Source organism: Quercus robur, chromosome 6, assembly GCF_932294415.1.
Source record: "Quercus robur chromosome 6, dhQueRobu3.1, whole genome shotgun sequence".
In the NCBI taxonomy this organism is placed as follows: Eukaryota; Viridiplantae; Streptophyta; class Magnoliopsida; order Fagales; family Fagaceae; genus Quercus; species Quercus robur.
In genome coordinates, this window is record NC_065539.1 from 43,070,727 (window position 1) to 43,093,569 (window position 22,843).

The 22,843-nt window shown below is 31.7% G+C and overlaps 3 protein-coding genes across 3 annotated transcripts; all 3 read left to right on the plus strand.

Annotated features, from left to right (window-relative positions):
• Positions 1 to 1,528: 1,528 nt before the first annotated feature.
• On the plus strand, positions 1,529 to 2,826 carry LOC126690228 (uncharacterized). The gene is made up of 3 exons (XM_050385350.1): positions 1,529 to 1,615; positions 1,684 to 2,098; positions 2,195 to 2,826. Exons 1-3 carry the CDS (start codon positions 1,529 to 1,531, stop codon positions 2,824 to 2,826), a joined length of 1,134 nt encoding a protein of 377 aa, XP_050241307.1.
• Positions 2,827 to 6,699: 3,873 nt separating this feature from the next.
• Positions 6,700 to 7,236, plus strand: LOC126690229 (cell wall / vacuolar inhibitor of fructosidase 1-like). Its single transcript, XM_050385351.1, has one exon. It carries the CDS (start codon positions 6,700 to 6,702, stop codon positions 7,234 to 7,236), a length of 537 nt encoding a protein of 178 aa, XP_050241308.1.
• A 13,074-nt stretch (positions 7,237 to 20,310) lies between these two features.
• LOC126689726 (cell wall / vacuolar inhibitor of fructosidase 1-like) lies at positions 20,311 to 21,027 on the plus strand. Its single transcript, XM_050384917.1, has one exon. It carries the CDS (start codon positions 20,376 to 20,378, stop codon positions 20,910 to 20,912), a length of 537 nt encoding a protein of 178 aa, XP_050240874.1. The 5' UTR covers positions 20,311 to 20,375; the 3' UTR covers positions 20,913 to 21,027.
• Positions 21,028 to 22,843: the final 1,816 nt, after the last annotated feature.

Consider the following 22,843-nt stretch of genomic DNA (forward strand, 5'->3'; position numbering starts at 1 on the left):
CATTATCATATTCGACAATACCAACATCATATTTGACAGTATTTTTGTCACATTTAGTGGTTCCTTTTTTTTTTTTTTTTCTCATATTTGACTGTTCCATCATCACATTAGGTAGTATTAATATCATATCTGACCATACTTTTACATTTGGTTCCACCATTGAAGTCACTTTTTTACTTACTTATTTCTTTATATATATGTTTGTAGCAAAAAATGAGGATGAAGATGACAATCCCACATTGGAATGGTTTAAAATACATATAGGGATGATGACAAGTATATGTCAAAATTGATGGTTCCTTTTCTTTCTCACTGATTACCCTAATACCTTGGAAACCTAAAAAAAATGACCATAATACCCTTAGAACCTAAAAAATAATCGAAATAACCACGAAACCTAAAAAATGACCAATAAACCCCTTAGAACAAAAAAAAAATTTGACGGAATGACCCTGAAACTTAAAAAAAGACCAAAATTACCATAAAACCTAAAAAATGACCGAATTAACGATAAAATCTAAAAAAGACCAAAATACCCTTAAGACCAAAAAAAGACCGAAATTACCATAAAACCTAAAAAATAACTAAAATAACCTTGAAACCTAAAACATGACCAAAATACCCTTAGAAAAGAAAATGACCGTAATGCCCCCTATACTTAGGGAATATCTAAAAATACCCTTAGAAACTTTAAAAAGATTGAAATACCGTTAGTACCTAAAAAATGACCCCAAAAACCTTAGAAATGATTGAAATTCCCTTAAAGCCTAAAAAATGACCAAAATTCCCCTAATTCCCTCTGAAATTATCAAAATACCCTTAGAACCTATAAAATGACTGTAATGCCCCTAAAATCTAAGAATGACCAAAATACCATTGAAAGTCTATCGAGGGTGACAGGTGTGAACCAGCCAAGGACTCTCCGACGGTTAAGCCAATATTTCTTCCAATGACTCAAGTATGAAAAGTGGATGAATACCTTCCTTAACTTGGTGAAATTTGGTCATTTTTATAGAAAGTTTGGAGTGGGTTTACTTGTTGGGTGCCATTAGTATAATGGGAGATGGGTGGACTTAGTGGGGAGAATGGAGCGAATTTCGGGGAATTCACCCCATATTTGCTTGGTCTGAATTTATACATCTGTGTACTAAAAGATTTTATTTAAAATAATTGAAACTTCCATATTTAGTCTTGTTTTGCATTCTCCTATTTCAAAATATGATGTGCCAACATAAAAGGAAAATGCGTAATGTTCAGGTTTTATAGAAATATTTATATCATTCTTATTTTTAAGGATTTTACGTGTAAAATTTGGCAATTATGTGTAAAAAATTATACTTTAAAGTGAAAATATTATAATTAGATATAATTATGTTGGTTACAAGAGAGGGAGGGTTGTTCAGGCTATACCAACCTTCGCCATGAGTTGTTTTAAGCTGCCCATCACTTTGTGCAATGACATCGAGCAGCTAATCCAAAAATTCTGGTGGGACCAGAGAGGGGAGCAAAGGAAAATCCATTGGTCAAAATGGAGCAACCTTTGCCTCCAAAAGACCTAGGGGGTATGGGGTTCAAGGAACTCCAAAAGTTTAACGACGCTATGCTAGCAAAGCAGGTGTGGAGGCTGTTAGAGGAAAAAACTCGCTTTTCCATAGGTTCTTCAAAGTTAAATTTTTTCCGAAGGGGAATATTCTTGAGGCAAAGGAAGGCAATGGTTCATTCACATGGAAAAGTATCCTTAAAGGGAGGGAGATCATAAAAAAGGGTGCCAATTGGAAAGTGGGTTGTGGAGAAAATATTCGCATATACCATGACAGGTGGCTGCCGGATCCTAACTGTGCTAATGTCCAATCTCCTCCAATTTTCTATGGCAGCGATGCGCAGGTATCAGTGCTAATTGACAAGGATAGGAGCTGCTGGATTGAAGATGTTGTAGATAATAACTTCCATCCCTTAGAAGCGAAGATGATCAAATCGATCCCTCTGTGCTTCACCGTAGGAAAGGACAAGCTATATTGGCCGGGGAAGGTGGATGGTGTCTATTCTGTTAAGGCTGGTTACAGATTTTTTATTGAGGATGAGCTGTCCTCAATAGCGGGTCCATCAGCCCCCCCCCCTTAACAAAAAAGCACCTGGAAGGGACTGTGGAAACTGAAAATCCCAAGCAGAATAAAAACGTTGCTGTGGCGGGCAGCCTCTGATGCTCTTCCGTCTCGGGTCAACCTGATGAAAAGAAAAGTCTTATCTGATGCTACCTGCCAAGTTTGTGGATCAGAGCCGGAGTCCTCACTGCATGCTTTGTGGATGTGTTCAAAATTGGATATGGTCTGGGATGCTCATTTTGGCCCACTCAGGAACGATGCTAAAGATTGCTCAAACTTCCTTGAAGTTATCCAGGTATGCATGGAGAAAGGCCACCCCACGGACTTGGTTGCAATGACCACATCGCTAATCTGGACTAGAAGGAATAAGCTCCGTCTGGGTGAATCAGTGCCAGACTTGAGGCTTCTACACTCTATGGCAAGAGACGCTCTTCAAGAATTTCATCACGCCCACACTCCGGCACCCTCTCCTACTCATACCCGAAGCCTCACCGAGTGGGAACCGCCCCCTATGGATTGGGTGAAAATTAACTTTGATGGCGCCATCTTTAAAGCGAAGGGTGAAGCAGGGCTAGGAGCCATTATTCGCAATGACCATGGTCTAGTTATGGCTGCATTAGCACAAGTTATTCCACTGCCCACCTCGGTGGAGATGGTGGAAGTGTTGGAAGCAAGACGAGCTCTTTCTTTTGCACAAGAGCTTGGGTTTGATCATATCATCTAGGAAGGCGACTTGGGTATTGCTATTCGAGCCATGAAGAATGAGAGCTTCTCTACAGCGAGCTTTGGACACATTCTTGCTGACATCAAGGTCCTATCTTCTCATTTCAGGCATACACGTAGGCTGGGAAACAAAGTAGCTCACAACTTAGCAAGAGCTGCATGTAATTTTTTTCCTTTTTGTACCTGGATTGAGGATGTCCCTGCTGTTTCTAATGTAGTCTATCATGATGAAATTTTATTGGAATCATAGCTCCCCCCTTTTTCAGGGGGAGGTTTCTCAAAAAAAAAAAAAACAAGAGAGGGAGGGTGGCAGGGAGGGGGAAGAAAGTCGAGTAATTCTTATGTACTTTCGGAGCAAGGAGAATTATGATACTCTCTCCTCTCACATTCATGGTTAGGTTCACACATTAAATTCACGGTGGAGTCCGTCATGAATGTGAGAGGAGGGAGCACCATTTCTCTATACTTCGGGAGAAAGTAAGAATTTTTCGAGAAAGTCTGACTTTTGGGTTTCTTTTCCAATTGTGTTGCATTTTTTTTTTTTTTTTTTTTTTTGACAATCAAGGGTATCTAGACCTCTTTGAATATCTGGCTATTCCTTTGGGTATGTGCAATCCCCCTGTTCCACACAGACCAGGTTATTACAGGGAGAAATCCCTTGAGGTGGCCCTAATTATGATGCATTTAATTACATATTCAAATACTCATTTATTTAGGAGTATCTAAGGATCCCATTATTCTATAGTTAAATGAATATCAAATAACCGGAAAATGTGTCATATACGTATGATGTGTACATATATATCATTGTTTGCCATATGGAGTCATAAGCTTGCATTATTCTAAAAGATGACACATGTTTTTTGCTACATTTATTGCCAAAGGGACACATGTCATCAATTAGACAGTAAGATATCAGTCCAGCCATGAAAATAAATTAGTGGTAGAATGCGGAATATTATACATCTTGCCGTAACGTAAACCATAAAACACAATAATATAAGTTGAAAAATAAGTTAAAACCGAAACAAAAGAGTTTAAGAAATTAATATATACTAGTCGCTAACCCGTGCGATGCACGGGATAGTTAAACAAAATTTATACACATTCACTTTTATTGGTACAATCATTTGAAAATAATTCTAATTAATACCCAAATGTAAGAGACACATTGACTTACTATTTAAAGTAGCCTTCTGAAGAATTTACACATATTGTGCAACTGAGCCTTAATTTCTCATCAACGGTTAGAAAAATAAACTGCAAATATATAAATAAAGACCATGACTTGAGAAGGACGTATTAAACTTCAAATTAGAGTAGTAATGTTACTTTCTCAATCTTTGCTCAATTGCAATAATAATATAGAGGAAATTCAAAACATGGAAAAAAAATAAAAATTACAACAATTAATTCCATTATCTTTCATGCTATACTTTGTAATTGTACGGAATTAAGTCAACTCAATTTAAGTAGTTGTAATAAAATTGGCTTCTACTATTCTCTATTTTATAGAGATATGAACATATTGGATTTCTCAAATAATTACCGGTATTGCAATAAAATGATTTATTATTGAAAATAAGAAACAAAGAAAATCTCTCTATAGCTTAAGAAACACAATATACTAAAATTAAAGAGAGAAAATTTTCAGAGGACAAAATATTATAGATAATTTAAAAGAATTTTGGTTTAATTCTTGAACACTGATTAGTTTAATTCCTGAACACTGTAACTCCATAAAATTCATACTAATAATAATATTTTATGATAGCGCAGTTAGAATTTTGGTTTAATTCTTGAACATTGAATTGGAAATTGATTATATGAGTTTTCAATGGTGAACAAAAATGAAGTTAAAATTTGAGCATTGTAACAACTTCTTCACACAGTATTCTACGGGTAGCAACGAATTTAATTTGATTGTGTTACTATATAATCCAAACTTATTAATATATCAGGACTTTTAATTAACTCAATAAAACTATCAAAGCCTTTCCACTACAAGAACATGTGAAGATTCTGTTAATTTGAGCAAACTTAAACCCCTCCATCCACTTAAATTTTAGAAACAGATTATATACTTAAAAGGGTTAGTAATTTATAGCACTTACGCCCCACTATTAGTATACAGAAACTAAGTGCGATCGTCGTAACCCTTTGAAAGAACCTTCCCCAATTGGACCCTATCAAAAAAAAAAAAAAAAAAAACACCCAATTAACAAAATTGATCCAAAAGGGTCTAAAAAGCACACAAAATCAATTCAAAAAACAAAAATATGAGACAAAGTAATTACTTTCCGCTGCCAATGAAATCGTCTTCTGTATTGCTATTCCAAATTGCAACACTTATCTCTCTAAGTCCTTCAATTAACGAAAACACAAACTTCTCTTGGAATACTGGAGTATTATGACCATCTATACACACACACACACAAAACAAAATCAACATAACTCACTATAATTCTATAGAAGCCTCAAAAATATAAAGAGAAATTAAAGGGGTTGAATTTGATATTTACGTTTAGAGAGAGAGTTTGTAGAAAACGTGGCTTTATATTTCTTAACTTGAGAGAGGGGTAAAGTTGCTAGGGTTTTGAGGAGTTATAATGTTTTTATTTTTATTTTTTATTTTTTAAATATTGTGCTGACGTGGAAAATTGTAGTGCTAGCAATATTGTGCTGACGTGGAAAATTGTGGTGCTAGCAGAGGCTTCGGTTTTATATATATAATATATATATATATATATATATATATATAGATAGATAAGGATTGAAAAAGTAAAAGAAATTGATATAAACTTAACCGGAATAGAAATATTGATTTCTACAACAATAAAATAGTATACAAGATTGAATTTCCGATAATTCCATTGAATTAAAGGGGCAGTCATCTTCGAAGCATAGAAAATATAGGTAATATTTTATCATTTTAGTATTTATATATAAAAAGGACATTGTATTTTATCATATTATTAGTACTTATTAGTTATCATATCACTGAGTTTACACTATAACTGTATAATGAACGTGTCCTCTCTAAAAATTCCTTTAATACTCCAAAATCCAAGGGGAAAATTTTTCTATTTAAAAAACTATATTTGGAATTATCTCATCTCATAATTACTATGCATTTTATTAGGAAAGAAAATCAATAGTTTTGACCACCGCCCATTTAGGTGAGTTGGTACCCGAGTTCTATAGTGACCTGTTGCTCGGGGGTTCAATCCCCCGCACTTACCTAGCAAAAAAAAAAAAAAAGTCAATAGCTTTTTATGGAAACCGATTCTATATTTCTATTTATATTAAAGTTCTATAATTCAAAAAAACAACATAATTGGAATGATCTCATCTCATAATTATTACGCTTTTATTAGAAAAGAAAATCAATAGATTCCATTATAGTTTTCATTTTATTAGGAAAGCAAACCAATAATTTTTATGGCAATCGATATAGAATAGAAATCGATTCTGTTTATATTAAAGTTCTATAATTCACAATGAATTGCATGATTTGTAATTGAATATAACGTATCTTTTCAAAAAGAATATAATGTAGAATCTAACACGAAAACAATAATAACAACAAAAAAAGCATCATGATACGTTTTACACATGGAAAGGAGATTAATTTTTATTGGAACAAAGATATAACGTATCTTACGAATTTATATTATAGATAATTGTACATGTATCCATTATCTTAAAAAATTGACATATACATTGAAATTAGTAGGATAACTATTTGGTGAATTTTATTTTGAAATTTCAGCTATATATCAAATTCCCTATAAAAGAGCTCATACATTTAAGCATAAGCTCCACACAATATTCTTTATCCCACTAAGCATAAACATCTTTTTCTTCTACAAAGATGAGAACTTTTGTGTTCGTAGTTCTTGTTCAAGTTGTCTTTCAAATCATATTCCTACCATCAAGTCAATGTGCCAGACCACGTCCCAATGATGACAATTTAATTGAGCAAACATGCAAGCAAACACCAAACTACAATGTTTGCATCTCTTCCCTTAAATCAGACCCTAAAAGTGCCACAACAGATGTTGCAGGGCTAGCTCTCATAATGGTTAATGTACTAAACACCACGACAACTCAAACTCTAATCCACATCAATAGCCTTCTTCTTCAGAGCCCAAGAAACGAGGTTAAGGAAGCATTACTCTCTTGTGTTGAAGATTACAAGACTGGTGTTTTAACTGCTGATATTCCAGTGTCCATTGAAGCTTTAACTAAGGGTAATCCTAAGTTTGCTGATCAAGGTACACAGGATGCTGCCAATGAGAGCAATTCTTGTGAAGAAGGTTTCTCAGGCAATTCACCGCTGACCGTCGAGAACACAAATATAAACAATGTCGCAAGAGTGGCTAATGCCATTGTCAAGCTATTGCTTTAAGTAGCTTTTATGCATTTCTCTATCTTTACTTTCAAATTTGAGAGAATAAGTATAATTACAAAACTCTTTATCTTTAAATAAGGTGATTGGTTGTTGTTGTTACTGATGTTTTTTACAAATTTGATAGCAACATTAGCCAACAGCCCAACGTTGTTAATTCCATTCTAGTGGGCATTCCAATTTGTCCTTTGAAACATAATATTTTGTACAAGTCTATTTCGACATACTATTTGAGTCAAACGGTAAAATTTCAATAAAATTATATAAAACTAGCTGTGAAAATAAAGCCGGAAGCGTCTAGTCATGAAAACTGTTGAATCAAGACCTCCCATTAGCCTCCTTTAAACTGATCCTTTCACCCAAAATAGCATCATTTTGGTAACTTCAGAATATTTTATGAATAAAACTATTATCATTTAAAAATTTGAAAGAAAAAAAAAAAAATCCTCAAAGCTCTTTATCTCTCTCACATCTCTGATCTCTCAATCTCATGCCCAGCCATGGCCGAGATTCATGAGCTCCCCCACCATTGCTAGCAGCGGCTATCGCTGAGGCCACCACCCATAACATTCAGCGTTGATCGATGTGGTCTCCAATGGCCACCTCACCACCCTTAAACTCACCCCACTCCCACCGCCTGTTACATTCATTCGTCCATAATAACAACAACAACAATGGGCTCAGTCAAACTGAGAAGGAATGAACACCGATGTTGCTATTACTTAATCTATCTAAGAGAGAGAGAGAGAGACTGTAGGCTCAGTCAAATAGTGGTCTCTTTAAAAGTCCGGGTTGTCAAGTTCAAATTTTTGTGGTTTTGAGGTTGATTTTTTCTTTTTTTTTGGGTGGTTTTGAGCTCTATGTCTGTTGTTTGCATTTTTCTGTTCTTCCCTTAATTTGTTCTAAAAAAAATTGTTTTGTTTTTATAGATTGATTGAATTTGTGTGGGAATATTTTGTAAAGTTCCGATGAATCTATGTATAGATTGGTTGGCAGCAGATGTTTTGATTTTTTTTTTTTTTTTTTTTTTTGTGTGTGTGTGTGTAAATATTCAATTTTTTGATTACGTTTAGGCAAAGATTAACGAAGAATCTTATGATCCAAGTGCTATCAAGTATCAACTATTAAATGTGGGGTGCTAACCAATGATTGTTTGCTGCACATTAGCCCCCATTAGGGTTCAGAAAACTGGAACTTCATATTTCCCTTTCCTTTTTGAACCACAACTCTCAAGTTCCCGCCCCCCCCCCAAAAAAAGAAAAAATCATGAGGTTGGATCGTGTGTTTTTTGCTAGAGCTTATAAACTCAATTTTTAGTTTTTATGTATAGTTTTTTAAAATTTCATTTCTTCAAAAAATAAGTATACTTTAACACACTTTAAAAAAAAAAAAAAACTAAATAAGTTGTTTTCAAACAGATACAAGAGTCTTATAATGGTACTTCAATCTATTTGGCAATAACTTTTAGCTTTTAATTTTTATATATAACTTTTTAAAATCTCACTTTTTCCTAATTTTTCTCACTTTTTTTCAAAGTATAAGTAAATTTTAGCACATTTTCAATAAAAAGATAGATAAACTATTGGCGTAAATGCACTTTTAGTCCCTACATTTTGCATCTTTTTCATTTTGGTCCCTATATTTTCATTTCACCACTTTTAGTTCCTAAATCAATTAACAAATTCTATTTTGGTCCTTACCGTTACTCACTTAACAGAAATTGCTAATATGGCAAATAGAATGCACTATTGGCATATTAAATATTGACGTGGCTAATAAAATAATATTAAAAATGTCATATCAACATAAAATAATGATTAAAAAAAGACACATAAGCATCCACATCAACTTTTGATTTTGAAAATTAATTTATCTATTTTAACAAAATAAAAAATGAAGAAAAAAAATTAGAACCTAAAATACATGAATTGAGATCTGCCATCCTCTTCATCAAAAAGACAAAAGAGCACAAACCCAAAAAAAATCATACAAACCTAGAAAATCAAACATAAGAACACAAGAAAATCAAACCCAGAAAAATCATAAATGAATATTGGCGTAAATGCACTTTTAGTCCCTACATTTTGCATCTTTTCCATTTTGGTCCCTATATTTTCATTTCACCACTTTTAGTTCCTAAATCAATTAACACGTTCTATTTTGGTCCTTACCGTTACTCACTTAACAGAAATTGCTAATATGGCAAACAGAATGCACTATTGGCACATTAAATATTGACGTGGCTAATAAAATAATATTAAAAATGTCATATCAGCATAAAATAATGATTAAAAAAAGACACATAAGCATCCACATCAACTTTTGATTTTGAAAATTAATTTATCTATTTTAACAAAATAAAAAATGAAGAAAAAAAATTAGAACCTAAAATACATGAATTGAGATCTGCCATCCTCTTCATCAAAAAGACAAAAGAGCACAAACCCAAAAAAAATCATACAAACCTAGAAAATCAAACATAAGAACACAAGAAAATCAAACCCAGAAAAATCATAAATGAATATTGTACAAACAAAATCAATCCATTTATGTATATATACATAAACCAAATTATCCAAAACAAAATCAATCCACATATACAAACATAAACCCAGCTCAACCATACCAACACAAAGCAAAATTAAAATTAAAATAAGAACACAAACCCAGATTAAACATAAGAACACAAACTTAGATTTTCTATGATTTTCTTACCCTTTCTTGTCAACCAAACACAAACACAAACTGATCTCCAACAAGAACACCAAAACATCTCAAACCTAGCAATCAACAATCAACAAATCCACCCCACGACCCACTCCAACAACAAACCCACCCTTCGACCTACTACCAGACCCAACCAACCATTGCTTCATAACCATCAACCACCACCTTCGATTTTTGTTTCACAACTACCACCACACTGATCTCAGCCTCTTTCTAAACCCAGATCAAAACTATGGAAGGTTGTGGAGAGGGGAGGAAACAAGGAGGGGCGAGAAGAAAGGGGAATCAGGGAGGGAGAGACACTAGTCTGAGACAGAGTGACCTACCGAGAGAGAAATACATCGATCTAAGCCACACACAGAGAGCAAAGCATCGATCTGAGCGAGGAGCTTGAGGCATTTGGGTTTGGGTTTTGGTTTGAGCAAAATCAAGAGATAAAGAGACTGAGTCAGCCAGTTGTGGTGGTGGTGGTGGCGATGAGCAAGGAGGTAGAGCTTGAAACTTTTGGCCATGAACGTGTTTTGGAAGAGAGAGATATCCATTTTTTGGAAGAGAGAGAGGAAGCTTGGAGAATGTTTTAGAAGGGTTGGGGGAACCAGTTTTTGATAAGGAAGTTTTGGGTTGAAGTTTTTTCTGGGTTTATGTTCATGTGATTGAATATTTTAGTTTTGTGTTCTTTCTTGTTCATGTTTAAGATAAGACCAGATCTGAATTCATGTGTATTTTAGGTTCTAATTTTTTTTTTTTTCATTTTTTTTTTTGTTAAAATAGATAAATTAATTTTCAAAATCAAAAGTTGATGTGGATGCTTATGTGTCTTTTGTAATCATTATTTTATGCTGTTGTGGCATTTTTAATATTATTTTATTGACCACGTCAGCATTTAATGTATTAACAGTGCACTCTATTTGCCACATTAGCAATTTCTGTTAAGTGAGTAATGGTAAGAAGCAAAATAGAACGCGTTAATTGATTTAGGGACTAAAAGTGATGAAATGAAAATGTAGGAACCAAAAAAAAAAAAAAAAAAAAAATGTAAAATATAGGGACTAAAAGTGCATTTATGCCTCAACTATTTTCAAATGGATACTTCTTCTTGCTAGTTACTTTTAAGCAAAAAGTAGTAGATTGCTTTGAGCCTTTGACCTTTGAAGATGAGAATGTTTTCGTTCAATTTTATATGGGGTTAAGCCCATTCCGTGATGCAGCGAAAGCATGGGTGGTGAACCCACATCGAAAAGTAGAGAAGATGTGGGCCATGAGCCCGTCTCGTGAAATGGAGAGGTTATCGGCTATAAACCCAATCCGAAAATACAAGGATTCTTGGAAATACAGCTCAATTCGTGTAATTGTATTAAACTTGGGCCTTTTGGGCTTTAAACAGGTTTAACCCAAAACCCATTATTTCATACTTAATAGTATAGGATAATATTGACGTGGCATGAGTTGCCAAGAAAAGTATGCCACGTGGCATAAATAAGGTCTCTAAAGCCACTAATGCCAATCAAAAGAAATTTGAGTCCAGTGTTATAGTTGTTGCACCATGCAATTGAATTTTTAATGTGAGAATAATTGAAAAGGTAAAATATATATATTTATTTATTTATTTATTTATGATCTGAGGGCTTAGATTAAAGGTGAAATTTTTAACTTTTTAACTTTTTATCTCAATCCCTGGAAGGCAATTGCATGGTACAATAGACCTAGTTATTACATCGAATCTCAATCCCAATCAAAATAACCAATACAAGATATGATTAGGGATGGAGCCAAGTGGGGGCCCAAAGGGGCATGAGCACCTTGACCTTAAGGGGGAAAAATAGGTATATTCTCTATAATTTTATATATTGGCTCCCACCTCTACAAGTTTACATTGCATTATAAGAGAAATTGTATCCATTGTAAAATTGCATAAGGACCCAAATTTGTCCAATCAATCCCAAAATACACTCACATCAGTTTATATATTATTATAAAAAAATACATTTGTGCTAAAGTAACTATGCAAATAAATATTTTAGTAATTCTTTAGATTTAGGGTTGTGGCTTTTGGTTGAGGAAGAGAGAGATATGATTTGAGATAATAATAAATTGATAAGGAAATAATATTATAATGAAATGTAGTGTAAAATATAAAATCTAATGTGGAGTGTTTTGAAAAGTGAGTATGTAAAATATAAAAAGTAGGTTCTTATGCTAAAATAGACATAAATTTTTGCACAAACTAATGCAAACACCCTAATGTAGTAAGAAATAATGGTGTTTTGTATCTTTATTTTTGTTAGTGGACGATTGCATTATAATGTATTACCAAAAAAAAAAAAAAAAAAAAGATTTTGTGCCTTTGTTTTTGTTGATAGTTTGTTAATATTAAATGGATACTTATTTGGAGTTTCGTGATTTTTTTTTTTTTTTTTTTTTTTTTGCTTATACTCCTGCCCCTCTAACTCAAAATCCTGACTTTATCCTAGATGTGATACTACAATATCATAGACATTTGTATTTAAATTTAAGCAAGCATCAAAACATGTAGTATTTTCTTGTATTAATATTTATTAGCTATCACTGAGTTTACACCATAACAATTTTCCAATAAATCTTGGATATGTTGAGTTTTTATTTTATTTTATTTTTTTGAAAACTCTATCACATGCATAGTTGTCAGTATCGTACGATACGTATATCGTACGTATCGTACGATACGTATCGTATCGTGTGTAAAAAGTTCTGTATCGTATCGGCGTATCGTAAGTACTCATGAATCGTACGATACAGTGTGTGTATCGTATGAATCGTATCGAATATATCGTACGATACATAGACAAATGCTTTAAAATAAAATTTTTTATTAAGACTTGTACTTTTATTTGAATCTTACAAGTTGTTAGACTTGTTTTAAACACAAAATTATTAGGTTACTTAATTTAACTTAATATAATAACATATTCATAAGTTTTTTTTTTCCTCTCTTTTTTCTACAAAATTTGGACTACACAGTACACACTTACACTTCACTTTAATATATACAAATTTATTTTCTATATCATGAATAAGATATTAATTGAAAATATAATTTTTTTATTTTTTTCACTATTGTTATAAGTCCAAGAAACTAGAATGCCGAGAAGAATTTTTTTTAATTATTAAAATAAAAAGAACAAGAAGAGATAGTAAATATTAATGACGATGAAGAAAATTTTAATGAAAAAATAAATTTGCAAAATGATAACACATGATGATAGTATTGACTTAGATGAGGTTGATTAGCCAATATGATGAAAATAAATTAATTTTTGGGTCATTTGTTATATATTATCACTTTTGAATTTAAGCAATTTCAATGTGTATGTTATAAACACGTGCTAGTTTGATTTATTTAGTTAGCTTGTTAAATATTATTACATAAGTGATGAATAAATTAGTCATTAGCTAAATATATTCAAAATTTATAATGAATATACCCTTTATATATGTATATTTATAATTTTTTATAAATTTTTTTAAGTGTTTGTGTATCTTACGATACACGATACGATACTATACACGATACGGGAAAATAAAAAATCGATTCACGATTTGACAACTATGATCACATGTACAAGAATGAGCAAGAAATGCTCAAGGCGAGACCAAAGTTCAAATTTTTGGCAACATTTTCCAAAATACAAAGCATAACACAAATATAAACAAAAGAGGTAAGGAATAGAAAGGTGACACAGAGCAAACTTGGAAAATCATTTGCTCCTGTATGCTATTCGATCCTTATATATATATATATATATATATATATATATATATACTGTACTAGTGTTGATTTCATCATATGGATACTTAAGTACTCAACACACCTCTTTCACTTGATATGACACGATTACGATTTCGATAGTATCCTTAACAAGCCAATTATACAACAACCACTAACACATATCAATTTTTTGGTAAACGCGTCATCTCTCTCTCATAACAAAATGTATTTAGATGACATATACAGCATTATAAAAAGTTCAAACAACTATAATTTAACATTGAAAATGTTAACAGATGTCCCTAAAGGCATTGATTTAGGAATTAAGATATATTTTAGAAACTTTTTATGGGAAAAGGAAAAAAAAAAAATTTGACAACTTTTTATATTTTCTATTAAAATAGTATCAAAACTTTCCTAAAATAGTCTACTAACAATTACCTTAAGAGTACTTGTTAATATGATCCATTTAAAATTAGAAATAAGAAAGAATCCTTTTATTGGGTTTATCAAATTTCCTATAAAAGAGATCACACCACAAAATCTTACTACCCCACTTTTAGAATAAGCATCACCTTCAATCTTTCAATTTTCTATTCCATCAACTTTTTCTTATGCAAAGATGAGAACTTTGGCACTCATATTTGTGTTCATGTTGTCCTTCAAACCATATTTCTACAGCCAAGCCAATGTGCCAAACCAACAAATAATAACAATTTGATTGAGCAAACATGCAAGAAAACATCCTGCTGCGGTAATGTAAAGCACAAGAATATAGGTTTAACAATACGTTAAAACTGAAACAAAAGAGTTTCGAAAATTAATATATATATATATATATATATATAAGGATTAAAAACTTAAAAGCTAGAAATTTATATAAACTTAACAGCAATAGAAATATTGATATTGACAATAAGAAAATAGTTTACAAGATTGAATTTCCCATAATTCCATTGAATTAAAAGGGCGTCAAGTTAATTTGAAGCATCAAAACAACATATAGTATTTTATCGTATTAATATTTATGATGTGGGGACTATGGCCCAAAATAATGTATTGGGTCTTGGGGCTTGTCCAAGGACACTAACAAGTCCGAGGAGAGAAACACGACTTAGATTATCTACGTTACAAGCTTCTTCAGTGGGAGACGAAGAGAAGAAGGTCCGAGGAGGAACTCCTCCTCGGACATGGCAGACCCAAGCCAAGTGTATACTCAAGCAGTTAAAGTACGTCCCCTGAACATGTAAAAGGGAAGAAAACTCAAACTATTTAAGGAAAAGCTGCTACCACCACATTAAATGCACTGCAGCTACTTTTCTGGCCACATTAATGTGGAGAAGACCCTTGAATAGTATTGCCTTGGCTGCCGCAACTCACAGAAGACTGAAATGGGTGTCTGATGGGATGGGTGCACAAGTGGGGGTCCAAATGATCAATAAGTGTAAAGTCCAGATGATCAAGAAGAGCCTATATAATGTGGAAAAAACCCCCCCATGAAGAAGGGACAGTGAAAAAAAGAAGAAGAGAATACTATAGCATGTAAAAGAACCCTAATGTGGTGATCTGTATTTCTAAGTAAAACTCTAGTCTCCTCAGACGGAAGGTCCTTTGATCATAATAGTTTTTATTCTTGTCTGATTGTTTCTTAATTCCATGCAAGCCGTTGCTCAACTCATCTAAACCTAGTTCTTTGACCCATACTCTACAAAATTCATTGTATTGGGCTTTTTGGACCAAGATTCCATACAGTTCGGGCTTGGGCTCCAAACTTTGTCCTTACATATGATATAAAAAAAATGTCAGATTTTTTAAGAAGTTTGAGTAATTTTTTTTTTTTAAGGAAAAAGTTTACATACCCTTGTTAAAATATTTATAAGAAAAACATATAGTATTTTCTCATCTTAGTACTTAATAATTATCACTGAGTATAATATTTTATTATTAATTAATAGTGTAAACTCAGTTTTTTCATAACGATTTTTATAATATTTTTTAAGTGGTCAATTAGATATTCTAAATTCAATTATTTATGAAATTGAAAAGAAAATAAAAAGGAATATATATATATATATATATATCTATTACAAAACAAAAATGAAAAACTTTTTTATATATGTTGGGAAAAAGTCAATGAGTTATATATGTTGGGAAAAAGAAGATATTAAAAGAAAAAAAGAAAAAAAATGAGACATTAAAACTTTGAATAAGTGTTTGTATCGTTTTTTTTTTTTTTTTTTTTTTTTTTAATATGAAAAAGGGGAAATTCTATTGAATTTATAAAAATGAAAGGGAGAAATTTAAAAAGTCAAGTTTGAATGAGTGTTTGTATCATTTTTTTTTTAAATATGAAGAGGGGCAATTCTATCGAATTTATTAAAAATAAAGGGGAGAAATTTAAAAAGTCAAGAGTTTCACCCCATAGACAAAGCAAATATTCAATTCATATTCAAATTAGTATAACAAATTCAAGTAGTGTTTTTTCTTCTTCTTTTTCTTTTTTTTCTTTTATGAACATAGGCATGCAAAACTTCTCGAATACTTGACTATTTCCTCAAACATGGGCAAGGCTAGGGGGTTAAGGGGGACAATTCCTAACTCCACACACTTGAAAGCCTTTCTCTCAACCAAAAAAAGGGTCACAAGCATCTCCCAAAACTTAGTATAAATACTCACCACCAGCCTACAAAAGGGAGATCACATTTTTTCCTTAGACTTGAAACTTTGACACAAAATCCCAATAAGCTAACAAGAATTTTTACGATTCCAAAGCTTAGGAGTGGAAATACTGGTACAGGGGAACCTTCCCTCTTTATCTCACAACATCTCTCAATTTCTTTTTTTTGATGTCTATGGGTCGAAGTTTTGGACCTATGTATATTTTATGAACTTTCTTGTATTTTAGTTTATTTTGATTTCTCTTTCCATAAAGCACCATTAGCCTTTGTTTGCTATACATTGTGAATTTTGGGCTAAACTTCCAACAGAATTAAGTGCCCATTTAGTAGGACCTTTCATGAATGTAAGATTAGTTATATTTTACCGATCCTACTTACAATCTTGAAAAATGCATGATCTTAGTCATCTTAGGGAGCAAAATTAAAAGACCCCAAACTTTAGAGGTGTATTTTGCACTTTAGTCTTTCTCATATTTAGTAAAACCATTGACTACATTTTTTTACCTCATCACAAATCAATGAATTTTACTATGAATGAAATTATTAATTATAATAAATTATAAATCTTTAATCATGTTCGCGGACATATTATTATGTTTGAGCTTAGCTCGTTTAATAGTCAAACTTAAATTTGGTTTGATTTTAGTTTATTTTTTAAACAAATGAACATAAATAAGAGAAAATACATAGTTTTTCTTCCTAGTTACAATTAAAAGGCAAAGTAAAAGAAATATATAGGAATTACCTAATCTATGTCTTGGGTTGTGTCAAGTTCGAATTGATAATTTTTTTCAATTCGTCTGACCCAAAGTAACCCACCATTTGTTTGAGTTTATTTAATTGTTGTATTTAAATTTTAAGTTTGATTTATTTTTGTATATTTGAGAATTAGTTTTGATGAATTTAGAAACTTGGAATATATTTAGGCATATCATGTGAATTGTAATAATATATATATATATATATATATATTGAAAAAAGAGTGCTTAAATAGTTGATGAAAGTCCAAACTCTTACAAGAGATTAAACATATATAAGTATAACTAAGGGTGTTCGTGGTACAATGCGGTATTGAGCCATTTTTAGTATTTCACTTTGTGGTGCAGTTTAGTCAAAACCATAACCGTACCGCATCTCATTTTTGCAGTCACATGTGCAATGCAGTGTATAAGATGCAGTTTGAAGCCGATATATTTTTCAATTTTGGGCTTTTCCTACCCAGCCCAAAACTAATTTTTCCCTTTGTTTGGGGCCAAGTTTTAAACTATTGAGTTATTTTTTCTTTATTTTGGGCTAAATTTCCTATTCAATTGTTAGGGATATTAATTTTTTTTTTTTGAAAACTAGGGTTATTAAACTATTAATTATATATTTAATATTAAAAAAAATAAATATATTAATATATAGAGAGAATGTGGTGTAATGCGGTTTGTGCGGTCTTCTTATTATAAAACCACAAACTACACTGCACTGCACCATGCGGTGCGGTACACTGTTACTTGCAGTACGGTACAGTTATACCATTTTTCGTGTGCTTGTGGTGTGATTTTTGCAGTTTGTGTAGTTTAGTAAACACCCCTAAGTATAACCCCTCGACCCAATCCAACCAAAGCCATATATGTTTATAAGAGATTAAATATATAAGTTTCTTTTGAAAAACATTTTTTACTATGGCACTAATTTTATCCATGTAATCTTAATTTTTATTTTAGATATTTTTTTTTCTTTTAATGTTACATCTCATGAATATTTGATTTTAGGGGTCCAATTATTTCTTTTTTTAAAAGTTCCTTTTTGGAGGCTAAAGCATAATAATAATAATAACAATTTTATTTAAATTAAATTAAAAAAAAAAAAAAAACTAGGTTCCACCCATATGTTGTAGCTGTATAGGAGCGGGGAAAAAATCAAAAGATAAAGATGAATGGAGAAGCCATAGGATGGAGTGGAGATAAAAAGAAGATGGTAAAAATGGTTGAAGGGTATTTAAGTAAAAGTAGGTAGTATTTGTTGTTTCTCTGCCTCTGACAAGCATCATTAAGTGCATCACCAACAAGCTGGCTATCTCGAAATTTTGGAGAGAAAAACCATTGTTCACCCCCAAAAAACACCTCCAACAGCCTCTCTAACTCCAAATTTTTTTTTTAGATTTGCTACAGTAACTCTCCAGGCCTGGAGAGCACTGTAGTAGTCACTGTAGCATATCTAAAGAATATTTCCCCTTAAAATAATACCGGTTGAATTAAAAAAAGACTTTTTTCTCTTTCCTCTATTTCTGTTTCTTCTGCACTCCCTCTCTCTCTTGCTTCTCTTTAGAAAAAACTCTCTCTTTGCTTCTCGTCAGAAAACAACGGCGAAGCACAAAATTGATGGAGCTCTCAATCAAAATACAAACTCAAATCACAATTTTAAAACTAATCAAATTAGAACCAAAAAAAAAAAAAAAAAAGCAAAGCTGACCCATCTCAGCCTCGGTGGGAGGAGGACATGCAGTAGTGCTTCTAGAATGCTCTGGAGTAGACGTAGTGCTAGAGAAGAAAAGTGAAGATTGAAGATAAAGTGCTCGTTTGGATAGAGCGTTGCGTTTGCTTGAGTTCTGTTTCTGCGTTTTCTCCTCTTTTTTTTTTTTTTTTTTTTCACGCGTTTTCCCCCTCACAAGCGGCTACTGTTCATGTACTGTACATGAATAGTAGCCGCAACATTTGACCAGTTTTCCATGAACAGTGCATCCGTGCACTGTTCACGGACCCACAAATTTCATTTTTTATCAATTTTTTCATTAAAAATGGGTCCCACAATACTATTCACACATTTAAAAATTATATTGCTATAGTGTTTTCAGTTTTCAGTTTTCAGTTTTAGCAAAATAAGTTCTATCCAAACAGACCCAAAGCCCCAGACGAAGTGCTAAAGACAAAAAGGAGAAGAAAAGAAAAAAGAAAAGTGAAGACAAGAGGATAGAGCTCCAGACAAAGTGCTATAGATAAAAAGGAAAAAAGTAAAGTGAAGATAGAGATAAGGGAAAGGTGTGGAGGAGAAAAAAAGAGAAAAAAAGAAAAAGAAAAGAAACGTGTGGATGAAAAAAAAAAAAAAAAGATAAGGGAAAAAATAAAATAAAGAATAAGAAATTGAAATTGAAAAATGCTATTACAATATTTTCACAATAAATCTTAAGTGGTAGGTTATTATTAACTAATACTTATAAAAAAAAAAATATTTAAGTAATGTGTTTAAATTAAAATCAGTAATAACTTATCACATATGATTTATTGCGAAAATATTGTAAAATGTTAAGAATGTAGCACTTCTCATTAAAATTAGATGAATGAAAGAAGATTGAAAAATAAATATTAAAGAAAGAATGAAGAAATAATATTTAAATGGGATAGATAAAATGATAGAGAGTCTGTTGAAAAATGTATTTTAAAAAGTAAGTAAATAAAAAGTAAAATGAACTGTTCACTCTCCAAGTAAACAAAAATTTGAGAAGACTTCTGGTGATGCTCTAAGGTGGTGGTGTTTTTCTTGATTTTCCAATTAAAGTAGGGCTATTTTAGTAAAATCTTGCAGACTTAATGGTGCTGTGTAGCACCCGTTAACAAAAACCATAAAACAATAATAACAAAAAAAAAAAAAAAAAAGCATCATGAATTCAGGATACATTTTACACATGGAAAGGAGTTAAAGTTTATTGGAACAAAAATATAACGTATCTTATGAATTTATGTTATAGATAATTCTACTTTATTAATATTGTTTACCTTTTTTAAGAAGTCATTTAGTTGTAATTGTATCAATACAATAATAGTAAAAATTGTCATATACATGGAAATTAATTAGTTAGGAAAACTATTTGGTGACATTTATTTTGAAATTTCAGTTACATATCAAATTTCAAATTCCCTATAAAAGAGCTTGTACATTTAAGCATAAGCTCCACACAATATTCTCTATCCCACTAAGAATAAACATCTTTTTCTTCTACAAAGATGAGAACTTTGGTGTTCATAGTTCTTGTTTATGTTGTCTTTCAAATCATATTTCTATCATCAAGTCAATGTGCCAAACTGAGTTCCAATGATGACAATTTGATTGAGCAAACATGCAAGAAAACACCAAACTACCGTCTTTGCATCTCTTCCCTTAAATCAGATCCTAAAAGTGCCACAGCAGATGTTACAGGGCTAGCTCTCATAATGGTTAAAGTACTCAACACCACGGCAACTCGAACTCTAATCCACATCAATAGCCTTCTTCATCATAGCCCAAGTCCTAAGATAAAGAAAGCATTACTTTCTTGTGCTGATATGTACTATAATGGCATTATAACTGCTGATGTTCCAGTGTCCATTGAAGCTTTAACTAAGGGCGATCCTAAGTTTGCCGATGATAGTACACTCGATGCTGCCAAAGAGGCCACTTTATGTGAAGAAGGTTTCTCAGGCAATTCACCACTGACTGTTGACAACACAAATGTGAACAATGTCGCAAGAGTTACTGAGGCCATTGTCAAGCTATTGCTTTAAGTAGCTTTTATGCATTTCTCTATTTGTATTATCAAGATTCATGGGATGTCATGTAAATCTATAATCATGTACTTTCGAAAATCAAATTTAAATCTTTTAGTATGTCTTTTGCCCAGCTGCGAAACCAAAATTTAATCTTTTGAGAGGCCTCAGAATGAACCAAATTATTTTTTAGATTCAGGAATATATAAAACATGTGAATCAAAATCAAAACAATAGTTTCTCTAAATAGTAGATTGTATAATTTCATATTTTGAAGGCAACCCATTTATTTTTTATATTTAAAACCTCTATTAAAATTTTACTAAATGATATTTTCTTTAAATAGTAGAGTATATAATTTATAAACAAACTCAAACATAATAAATATTTATTAATAGTTACCATAATTATTATATTTCATAATTAGACAAAAAAATAAAATAAAAAAGTAAAATTTTCATATTTATTAATTTATTTTCTTTGTGCATTGCACGGGTTACCGTAAAAAGAAAAATCATAATTCACATGATTTGTATTTGAGGTTTCTATCTTACTAAGCCACGTTTGGTAGATTATAATAAATATTGTAATCTAATAGATTTTTTTATGACATAACTATTCGGTTGTTTGGTTTTGTTTTTATTCTATATTACTATTTAAGGGGCTGCTCTTGTTTGAACTGGATTTTTTTTTGTTCCTAAATACCCCTATATCTGGACAAAATTGGAGGACAATCAAGTAAAATTATATTTCTAACTTTTAAACAACCCACTACAAAATAACTTCACATCCACTAAACTTCAAAATTTGCTACAAACACTCCTATCAAAATCCGGCAACCAATTATCCTCTTCTTCTTCTTCTTCTTCTTTTTTTTTTTTTTTTTTTAAAATCTCTTTTGCAGGATCTCCTCTTTTTTTCCCTCTCCTACACGTTAAGTTGCTTTTTTAAAAAAGCCTTACTTCTTTTTATGGGGGAAAAACCCCTTATTCTTATCCCTTTTTTATAATTATTATCCTTATCCCATCATTAAAAAAAATTCTTTTTTGCAAGATCTTTTTTTCCTTTTTTTTTCCCCTCTCCTTCACGTTAATTTGGTTTTTTTTTTTAAATAAAAAATAAAAATAAATAAAAACTCTTACTTTTTTTTTTCTTCCTTATCTTTATCCAAAAAAAAACTCTATCAGGAAAACTCTCCACGTGCTTCTTGCAATAACTTCCTACTAAATATTACTAACAGCCCAGTAACAATGGTCATTAACTACAACAAACTTCTCCTAAATTCAAGCACCAAATTTTGTTATTGAAATTTTAATAAAAAAATAATTGAAGCGTGGTATTTTTTGTTCAAATGAATTCCAGCTTTTTTTTTTTTATTCCAACTTCTCATCGTACCCACTTACAAGTTTTCAACTAACGAAGATAAATATGTAAAATAAAACTCCTATACTTTTAGACCCACAAACTCACGTACACTTTGCCAGTTTCTCTCATTCTTCTTTAGATTAAAGATATTCAGTTTAACTCTAAATCCTCTTCTTTCTTCTTCTTCTATTTTCAGATTTGGTTTCTAAACAATTTAAACAGACTTTGTTAAAGGCTCCAACAGTTTTTTAGGTTGTACCTTTTGCAAATTTTTATTTCTTTTCTTTTGTTTTGTTTATCACTGACTTTCTTTTAATTCTTACCTGCCATGGCTACAAAGTATTCAAGGGTGTTTGACGATTGCTTATTACCCGTTTGTGCTTGAACGGGCTACTTTGCTTGAGAAAGTATATTGGTAAGGGCTCTTTCTATTTATTTTGGCATAGAATCAAACACACACTTTTTTTATATATAGAAATTTTCTTCTATATATATATTTTAAAGGGAATTACGCTACTTGGTAGTTTATTGGTATTGGTGAAAATATGGTGCTTGATTCTCATATTTGTGGGCACTTTTGTTTG